Source organism: Xyrauchen texanus, chromosome 13, assembly GCF_025860055.1.
Source record: "Xyrauchen texanus isolate HMW12.3.18 chromosome 13, RBS_HiC_50CHRs, whole genome shotgun sequence".
NCBI classification, from domain to species: Eukaryota; Metazoa; Chordata; class Actinopteri; order Cypriniformes; family Catostomidae; genus Xyrauchen; species Xyrauchen texanus.
The window spans coordinates 25,913,508-25,924,293 of record NC_068288.1 but is presented as its reverse complement, the minus strand read 5'-3'; the positions used below and the strand labels follow the sequence as shown (position 1 = coordinate 25,924,293).

At 36.7% G+C, this 10,786-nt stretch overlaps 1 protein-coding gene across 1 annotated transcript; it reads left to right on the top strand.

Moving 5' to 3' along the window:
* Positions 1-5,513: 5,513 nt before the first annotated feature.
* foxd3 (forkhead box D3) lies at positions 5,514-7,158 on the top strand. Its single transcript, XM_052141080.1, has one exon. The coding sequence runs from the start codon at positions 5,751-5,753 to the stop codon at positions 6,855-6,857; it is 1,107 nt and encodes a 368-aa protein (XP_051997040.1). The 5' UTR covers positions 5,514-5,750; the 3' UTR covers positions 6,858-7,158.
* Positions 7,159-10,786: the final 3,628 nt, after the last annotated feature.

The window sequence follows — 10,786 nt, the reverse complement described above, 5'->3', positions numbered from 1 at the left end:
CTCTGCAAGGAAAGTCATCATTACATTCGAGGGGGACTTGTGATCTTTTTAATTATTCTGCTCTTTATTTCTGATCCACCATTCAAAACGCAACGTGAAAATTTATTTGCTCGAAACTCCATCTTTATAACCCCAGAGGGCCATAAATTATCTTTGAGATAAGGGCGAAAAGTAGATCTCTTTCATTTGCTGGCAAGCTAGATGTACAGGATAATTGAATGGACCGTTCTATGGCGAGAGAAAAAAAGAAAGTACACTTGTTATCTTGTGAACTCTCAACATATAAAGTAGGAATCTAGTGAATGCCAGCATGAAGGACGGAATCAAGAAGAAATCTTTTTATTGTTCTGGAAGGTCATTAGGCTGCCAGTTGGGTAATTATGGAAATGCTCTGAATGTTTTCCCCCTTCCGTTATAGGATCTGAGACCCTTCAATCAGCCCCTCTCATGGGAAAGTTCAGCCATAACTGCAAGTCTACCGGCAAAATCAAATTAGCCAAAGATATTTCATTAGTATTTATAGCCGGGGGCATTTGTTAAAGTACAGAGAGAACTTGTGAGACTCAAATGGGAAGAATTATTGGCTAATGACAAGGGCCATAGCCCACCTAAGATATAAACTTGAGTAGACCTAATGAATTAGAGCCATTGATTGCATCGACTCTGGACACTTATTGGAAAATAAATTGTTCGGTCAGTGAACAACACAATAATACAACAACACTTCGTTCTATTGTTACATATTTTAGGCCTAAAACTTTTAGGGCTGGATATAATAGGTTACAATTCACTAATGTCAATGGCAATTATGTAGCCTATTTTTGAGGAGTATCATATTTGCATTCATATATGCAGATAGGCTACAGGTCATACGTGTATTGGTTAACAAATAAACATTTTATAAATAATATTTTAACCATTAAAGTCACATGTGTGAACTATGAAACTCCAGTTATAGGTTTAAGTTTATTTTCAATTAAGGATTATTTAAACAGTTTGATTCCCATCAAGTGCTGCCTTCATGTGATATGATAATCTTTCCGATTAACAGCCTTTTATTAAAAATAGAAAAGACCTTAAAGATCATAGCCTACAAAAACATACAAAATGAGTAAGAACCGTTTTATTCTGTCTATCAGACTTTTTCGGTATTAGCCTAAAATGCAGTCTGCAATTAGGATGAGCATGCTATAAATAAATGCATATTTTTATGTTGACAGGCTGTGATTTAATATTTATATTCTTCACTGAAAGGTTACGACACGGTTTTCATTTTTGAAAGCAAAAATGATCAAACTGGATGTAGGCCTACAACGAGGATTAATAACTTTGAGATGTTGGATGGAAGAATAGTTATGCTGGAAGTTCAACTTCGTAGCCTACTTGTAGGCCTACTGAGATGAAACCCAAATACTTTTTCGTCGTGCTAATGTGCTACTTCAGTTTTCATCTCAATAACAATGAACGCACAAACCGTGTAACATCGCACATGAAGGTGTCATTTTTGCACCCATCCTCGACATCATGGACCAAATAAAACTTTATTTAGCCTAGGCTATATGGAACCAGTGTTAACAAATAATTTATTAGGCCTTACCACGGCAACTTAGTAAATGTTTCGTAACAGTACAGTAGAATAGTGCATAGCCTAATGTATTATTATAAGATTTATAAACAGTTAAAAACTCGAACATACCTTTTATTACGGCGATTCAACCCATAGACACTGTATTTTGTAGTTAACGATATATTATTATTATTATTATTATTATTATTTATTCATTTCATAGCACTCAACTGTTTTGTAGGCTATAGAAAAACGTTAAAATGATAAAGTTAGGCCAAACTACATGTTACTATATTGTGACCACGATAAACAAATTGACTTCAACATAATTCCATATGAAAATTTGTTGTTTTGCAGACCGGATGATATTTTATTTAGGAAATTCGTAATTCCAAATATCGATTCGTCCAATGATTTTCCAGCACTTACTTTTCGAAACGTTTTTGAGATACAGTTGTCATATACTATTTTGTGTGCCTAAGCGATTATTTTCTGTTCATCCACATTTGCGGAGAAAACACTGATTTCTGCTTCGTCTGTGCGGTGGGAGTATGCAGGATGATACCGCAAAAGAGACTGTTAAAAATGAGCTGGATCATATTGTTTGACAGAAAGTTGCAGGTTGATAGAGTGGATTCTTCAAGAGGGTGAAAATGGTGAATTCAGAGAGAGAGAAATAGCGGAGATCCTGGTGGGTAGGCCTAGCCTTGGGGAATCACGGTGTCGACCGTAGAAAATCCAATTAAGGATTGCATTTAAATGAAAAGTCATTTTTTAACCCGAGCATGACGTGGACACTTCCATTTCTAGATGAGACGAACAGTTTGGCTGCAAATGGCTTCTTTTTTATTAAAACTGACATGCTGATAATGTAGAGTTGATATAAAATAATTGGTACAATAGCCGTAATTAAAAGCGCGCTAACAAAGCCATTCATTTATTACACTTGTACAAGCTTGCCCGAAACTGCTTTCACATAACAAAATGACCAGTTTAAGAGAATGTCTGTGCAAAAGCTGTGCCATTCACATCAGCCGCAGCCATCCATATACAAAGCTTGAGAATTTATTTATTTCGTTTTCTTCTTCAATTCAAACACATAGGCTATACATAAATTAATGACCAAACAGTAAGGAACAGTGTGGTGTGCATTGGAATCATAGACATCATTTGTTAAATTAAACACGCCCGATGGTGTGTGTGTGTATATATAACAATATATAGGCCTATAATTGTTACCAAGATAATGTTATGCATATATCTTTATCATATACAACATTATCTTGGTGGTAACAATAAAACTATAAAAAATAATTATTGACAGGAACAATCTTAGATTTTATTTAATCTGATGTTACAAGATCCTATATTAGTGATTGTTAAAAAGTGTATCGGGCTATACATTAATTTGCACAAATAGTGATCAGCGTTGCATTAATATGCCTTTCATATTGTAGACTACTAATGTGAAGCATCCGCACGGTTCAAGTTCAGGTTTCATGTGGGTTATATATTTTCATCGACTGCTCCGCAGTTCCTTGAATGGACATATTCTCGATTACGCCCTTCAATTTCCCCTTCTATCTCTTTTATTTCTACGATTTAATTTGGCATAAATTCGATCCTGCTTTGTTATTTGTTTCTGACCTTGCTGGATAATCACATTCACTGTATCCGCACCGTCACCTGCTATACCTGCGTCTCCTAACAGGTTCATGCTGGAAAGAGTTAGCTTATTATTCTAAAAGGTTTTGTCGGGTTAAGCGGTGCACGTGTGCTTAAATGTACATTTCTTTAACAATCGGCGAAGGTATAAAGATTTATGAAATTTCAAAAGATCACAGAGAGGATGGATTTGATCTCCTTTTGAGCAACATCATCCAAGGTGTCTTTCGAGATATGGTCTTTTACATTTTAAGCCACTGACAAAACACCTCATTCTGCATAATGCAACAAAAACAGAAACGAATTCGGACAACTGACCTAAGCCTTGTCTTTATAGCCTTCTTACAATTAAACTATAATCTCAATTAGCCCTGACGCCCAACCTAACTAGTTGTAAATTAATTGCTAGCGTAAAATGAATGGATATCTACTCAACAAAACAATTGAACAAATTTGTGTAGTTTATATAGGCTACGCCAGCCTTTTAAATACATGCGCAATGAAAAAAAAGCTATATTTTCCAAAGCCAAAATTGGCTTTTGACAGCCTTACGTGTCTTGGTTTCATCCTCTAAGTAGCCCGTATTGACAAACGAGGCATCATACGAGTCTGCTTGCCTGAACTCTTCGATACCATTAATAAAGACATGATCTATTTAATCACATTCATTGGCCTATGCAAAAACAGCCTCAAAGATGTCGCACAAGCACGCGTTCCTTAGAGAGTTGAAAGAATGGTAAGCAAAGGTAAAGGTCGGGGTGAAAGGTGGCGGCCTGGATTTCATATTAAATGTCATCCTACAAAAACATGTGTATGGAAAATGGTAAATGGTCTGCACTTATATAGCGCTTTTTTAACCTTGGAGGTTAAATAAATAATAAGAATAATTAATACATAAATAATATTAATATTCTCTTATAAGCCTTATAATAATATTTTATATTGTTACAAGTATTACTAATAGCCTACTTTATTATTTTAGTTTAGTAAGAGTTTTAATAATACGCATAGCTGCTGTAAACACCGATAGACGATTCGGTAAAGGAATGCCGAGCTTTACACCTATCCAAATTCAGACTGTTTCGCAGGTCTCGCTGTCAAGCCATTTATACAGCCTGATTTGATAGCCCAAATAGATTGGAGGTAAAGAATGGCATAATTGATTCTAGCGTCATTTTGATAATCATTATTTTCATTAGGCATTTATACAGCCTGATTTTAATTAAATAATTTAATTTCATATTAATTACAGCAGGGGCAGACACTCCAAGCATCACACCAATAACACGTTTTATTATTTGTGACTAAATAATTGATGAATCTAACGATTGAAGATTTTTCCCTGTGCATCGTCGCTAAATGGAAAAATCAAATCCATGTTTTATCTGTTAAATTTTAGCAAGCAACAACATACATTAAAAAAAAAACTAAAACCGTATGTACCTTGCAGCTCCCAAGATAACACCAAGTAACATTTTCTCACACGATACAAGAAATGTTAAAAGAGTTTACATATTCCCTCTCCGTGCTTTCTTTTACTTGGGAACATCCCACATGCGTCGCTCACCTGTGCGCGTGTGAATGGCTCTTATACATTACCCGCGCGCTCATTTCCTACTTTATTCATATGTTAACACGAGCAATGATGAGGGTCGTTAACGCCTCTTCAGCAAGACCTTTATTTAGAGATTTCCTTTGTTTTTGCACTTATTTCACACTTAACAAAATCGGTGTTGCGACGTCTGAAACACTCAAGTGCAAGTACACTTAACATAAAGTCGTTTTTAAAAATAGTTTTCATTAATGCGCACTATTTCTCCAGTAAATACAAAGGAATTGTGTTATTAAACTAAAATACTTTGAACTATTTGTTTTCTCATGCAATATTCGAGCACACAATATAATGACAAGAGATTCAATTAACTTAGCTGTAGACGTTTTCGTTCAGCAGCTTTCAATAGCCTATAATTGGTCTAAGAAAAGTTAATTTTCGTTTTGGCGCGGGCGAGTGAATGCACATCAGCTCTGGAGATGATTTCAGTCATGCAGGCCGATTTTCTTTTCTTTCTCTCTCTCTCTCACATCCACCACCGCTAAATGGTCTATGACGGACTAACAGAGCCGATGTTACTGTTGTTCCCTTTTGTTGACAAATCCATGAAACAACTTCAGCTCCGCGGTATAACAGCGCGCCCTCTGACGTCAGCGGGTCACGTGACGCGGCTGACAGTATATCTTTAAGTGAAAAGTAATCTATCAGACAGTCCTTAAAGCCTTCCTTCAGAAGCATGTGTCATCTTGACTGCTCGGTCCAAAATCACTCTTAAGTTTGGAGGAAATACCGTCGAGGTGTGCCTACAAGCCAGTTTAGTTCAGACGCCATTGAACTGGAGAATTATTTTGTAAAGTTTACATTTCACCGGCAGGCCAGGACTGCCCTGCATTTATAGCCATTGGTCGTCACCTGATCTGACCACTGCTCTTACCTTTGGTTGCTCCAGCAGTAAAGTGAGCGGTGATGACCCTGTCTGGAGGCACCAGTGCCAGCAACATGTCCGGTCAGACCGTGCTCACAGCTGACGATGTGGATATCGATGTAGTCGGGGAGGGCGACGAGAGCATGGAGCGGGACAGTGACTGCGAGAGCCAATGCATGCAGGACCGAGGAGATGAGGTGGAGGAGATCGAGGTGAAGGAACACAGCGAGAGCGCCAGCGAGGGCGAGTCCAAGGGGGATGTTCAGGAGAGCTCATCCAGTCCCATGCAAAACAAACCCAAGAGCAGCCTGGTGAAGCCGCCCTACTCCTACATCGCCCTCATCACCATGGCCATTCTGCAGAGCCCGCAGAAAAAGTTGACGCTCAGTGGCATCTGCGAGTTCATCAGCAACCGCTTTCCTTACTACCGAGAGAAGTTTCCAGCGTGGCAAAACTCCATTCGCCACAACTTGTCCCTCAACGACTGCTTCGTCAAGATCCCACGGGAACCGGGCAACCCGGGAAAAGGCAACTATTGGACCCTCGACCCCCAGTCGGAAGATATGTTTGACAACGGCAGCTTTCTCAGGAGGAGGAAACGCTTTAAGAGACATCAGCCGGACATCCTCAGGGAACAGACCGCCCTCATGATGCAGAGTTTTGGGGCATATAGTATAGGGAATCCTTACGGACGCCACTATGGAATTCACCCGGCCGCCTACTCGCACCATGCAGCCGCTCTGCAGTACCCGTACATTCCCCCGGTGGGTCCGATGCTCCCTCCGGCGGTGCCTCTCTTATCCTCTGCAGAACTGAACAGAAAAGCATTTAACTCCCAGCTGAGTCCAAGTCTCCAGTTACAATTAAACAGCCTAAGCACCGCGTCAATGATCAAATCTGAGCCTTCCAGTCGACCATCGTTCAGCATAGAGAATATTATCGGTGTCTCCAGCAGCTCTGCGAGCGCACAGACTTTCCTGCGGCCGCCCGTGACGGTGCAGTCCGCTTTACTGAGCGCACAGTCCCTGTCCTTATCCCGGACATCAGCAGCCATCGCGCCCATTCTCAGCGTTCCGTCAAACTTAATTTCTGGACAGTTTTTACCCACAGCGTCCACAACAGCGATATCCAAATGGCCTTCTCAATGATAATCAAAAACATTTTTTTACACATATTTTATTATTAAAAGGCACAGTACGGACTGTAAGCAGCACTGGACAATTCGTCCGCCCCAATCTAGCCATGTAAAGACTTTAAAGAAAGAAATTAAAAAATCATAATCAAAAAGGAATGCTTTCAGTACAGGTAATGTTTGTAAATATTTGTACAAAGAAATTAATTTACATGTTACTTTCCAATTTCATTTAGTTGTTCAATTGGATGACAAGAGTTGATTGAGCCTTATTTTTCATAATTTTGTTTTCATGGGTATGTTGAGAAAAGTTATTTCACGAATACTGTTTTGCTTTGTTTTCAATTTGAAATTGTTCTTGTTCAAAGACTGAAAAAAGTATGTTTATAACATTTAAATATATGTATTCTATGTAGCTATATTGTGTTGTAAATCAACTTCATTTGTTAATAAATATGAAAAAATCCAATACATCTCAGACAGAATCGATTGAATAAAATCAGGTCAAATTAGGCTTTAATTAAATTGCAAAATAAATGATTTCTGAAACTACAAGACACATGGTTAAATGTAACTGATAATTTATAGGCTAAATTGTGGATTTAAGACATGAAGTATTCAGACTCAAATAATAATAATGAAGCATTTCAATTTCATAAACTTCAGTCAACTGAATTAAGTAATCTTAAATCAAAACGAATTATTTATAATTTTATTCGTTTTATTTAGTTAACACTACACATTTCAATTTGATGGACTTTTGTTACGATATTGAAATGCGTAAATCTTAAACTTATGTTAAAATATAGGCCAATATTTATTTAAATATCTCACTTCAAATCAATGATTTCTAAAACAATGAGGCCTATAGGCCTGTGATGTGTATCACTTTAGTCAAGTGAGGTATTGTTCACAATAGATATAAAGTAAAAACCAAAGAAAATAAAAAAGACTTTCGAACACAGAGGATTTCTGCAAGTTATTTTTATAAGAATTAACTTAAGTCTTAATTTCTAAACGTATTAGGTTTTAAATAAAAAATATTTTAAAAATAAAATAAAATAAAAATCCTGCAATAGCACACAAGATCATTTCATTTTTAAATATTAACGTTACAAAACGATTATTTTGATATTTCTATATTCACATAATTTTCACAATAATTGTAAAAAATGTAGGTTTAATAAGATTATCATACAACAACCACATCATAAATGGGGTTCGGTTTACCTTTTAAAGCTTGCATTGGCAATATACCATACAAGCTACAAAAATGACAAAATAATTTATAATTAAAAAGGTCAAAAACCGTCGAGAAACTACCGTATACGTTTACAAGTGAAAATGGAGGAGACCTAAAAATGTTTTGCAAGTTGTTCCTATTAAAGTAACACGCTATTTCACAGTTGTGTCTAGCTAATCAGTTCTACTCAAACAGCAAATGGTAGATGGTGTGTGGCGCACAAGAGTTAGGGCTATATTTAAGTGATACCCATGGGAAAAGTGCTCGCTTCTTAAATTCACTTTCAGGCCAAAGACGCTGCTGAGATTGACATTCTGAGTGGCACAACATAACAGGGGGGCTATTCCACAACTGCCTCCTAATTCCAAAAAATGGGATACAATTCTGTACGCAAATTGTTCTGATGCCTTCCTGTCACAGTGGAGTTTGACAGCACATTCCTATAGTAATTTATTGCTGGATTCCGCAGTAAAATAAAAAATAATAATAATACAATCTATCAACATTAGTCCATATATATTTCAGTTATTTTTGCTTATGGAAAGTGACAATTATTTTGGCATTTATGATAACTACAGCAGAAAATAGGCTACATTTATAAAATACTCCAGCAACCGATTATACAACTGAATATATACACACACACACACACACATACATACATACGTACACATACATACACACACACACATATATACATTTTTGATCGACTTTTGCAGCAATGCAAAACTAAACAGTGAGATAACCTCACACTAAGTCAATCAGAAATTCTCCATAATTACAGCATTTTGACCTGAATGTATCACTAGATGGCGTTTCCAGTAAGAAATTACATCACATCAAGGCAACGCGTGCTTTAGCTAATGGGGGCACAGATCTTGATGTATCCGCAGTGGCCATGTCTCTAAAATAAACGTGCCGTGTTTCCTTGCATCTGTTGTGGGGATAATGATCGCGCATGTGTATCAGTAAGATGTTATTTGTTTTGGACTAGAGACACTGTGAAATTGTTCAGATTCAACGGGTTTTAAATGAGGGATCTATTTAAAGACAGGCTGGTGGGAAAGAGTTGACTCTTTAACGAGTGCAAGGTTATAACACCCTCGCTTTAGACATAGGCTACGTTCAATAATAATAATTAGAAAACAACAACAATAAAGGTGACCTTAAGCCGTACCGAATTATGGATAGGCTAATGCATGCAAAATATAGGCTCTAATATAATAATTACATATAATAAAAATAGAATAATTTTGCCACAATTGAAAAGTAGTTTATTAAGAACATTCTAACATAGCTTATAGTGATACATTTTATTTGTGATTAGGTTTTCAGCACTATCAAGTTTATTTTGCCCAGCTACTATATCACATTGTGTCAAATCTTTTTGCGATAAAACCAGCCTGTAAATTTGACTCAAGATATTTAACAGCTGTTTTGAAGGACGAAAGTGAAGTTTTTATTTTGTCAAATACAAAAGCCCTCGCTGAGCATTTTTAAAGTGACAAGTCGTCGAGAGCATTTTCTGGGTAAAATAAACAACGCTTTGACCTTTGTGGATGCACCTGCTCTCGCGCAATACACAGGTGTAGCGTCCTTGTGTTCCCACTAACTGCGTTTTTCCTGCAGGGTCAGCAGCGCGCAGACCTCCCATGCACGGCCTCACGCCCATGTAAGTCATATAAAACCTAAGGATAATTTATTTAGAATTAAACATAGCTATATTGCACATAATATATATATTTTTTAACGTTATATCTGTTTTAATGGTCCTGGTCGCCCACAGCGAAAATATTTTGTATTATTATTATTTTTACAATTAGCCTAACTGAAAAAGAAGAAAAAATAGGACAATATGGCAACAATAAGCAAACAAAAATAATGTCAAATTGTTTTTAAGAACATATTCAATGACTTTAGTGTAAAGAAAGATAGAAAGAAATAAAGATTTAAATGGAGCAGAAACGAAGCAGTAATTTTCCAAGGTGGCAAACAGGGACATTAATATGCCATGGAGTGGAATGTGACTATTCGGCTCTTTACTATAAAGCAAGTGTCATTGCAAGTCAGCAGTTATTTGCAAAGAACTGATGGGCTTACCACAAAGTAGCTGTCCTATCCAGCGACTCTTAAAGTGAAAGAAATGTTGGCGATACCGCCACTGCTCAGTTAAAGGGAGATTTCACCCAAAAAATGTAATTCTCTCATCACTTACTTACCCTCATGCAGTAGAAAAGAAGGCAATTTTTTTTTGTTGCAAAAAAACATTCAACTTGCATGTGTACTTTAAAGGATTCAGATCTCTTTTTTTGTTCAATTTATTTGTAATATATCAGTTCACTTTTAATTCACAGTTATATTTTGGAACCAATTCAACTTAAATATTGCTTTAATTTGTAAACAAATAATAATAATATATTATTATGGCCTATTATTATTGTTGACTTTTAGAATTTGAAATACAACAGTAATGTATTTCAATCGTGCACCTTTAACTTTAAAACCCTCGGGCTTTTATTTTGACATTATGAATTCTCCTGTAAGTCCTGTCTGTTTGTAAGCAAGTTCAAAGTAGTTCGCTTCTTATTAAAATGCTGGTAAAAATGCACTTCCGACACCGGCATCTACATCTGAGATGTTGGGCAAGGCGTGAAGGCTAAAAATAACTGCAAGTGTATGTGCCAACAGAGCAGTGCCATTTA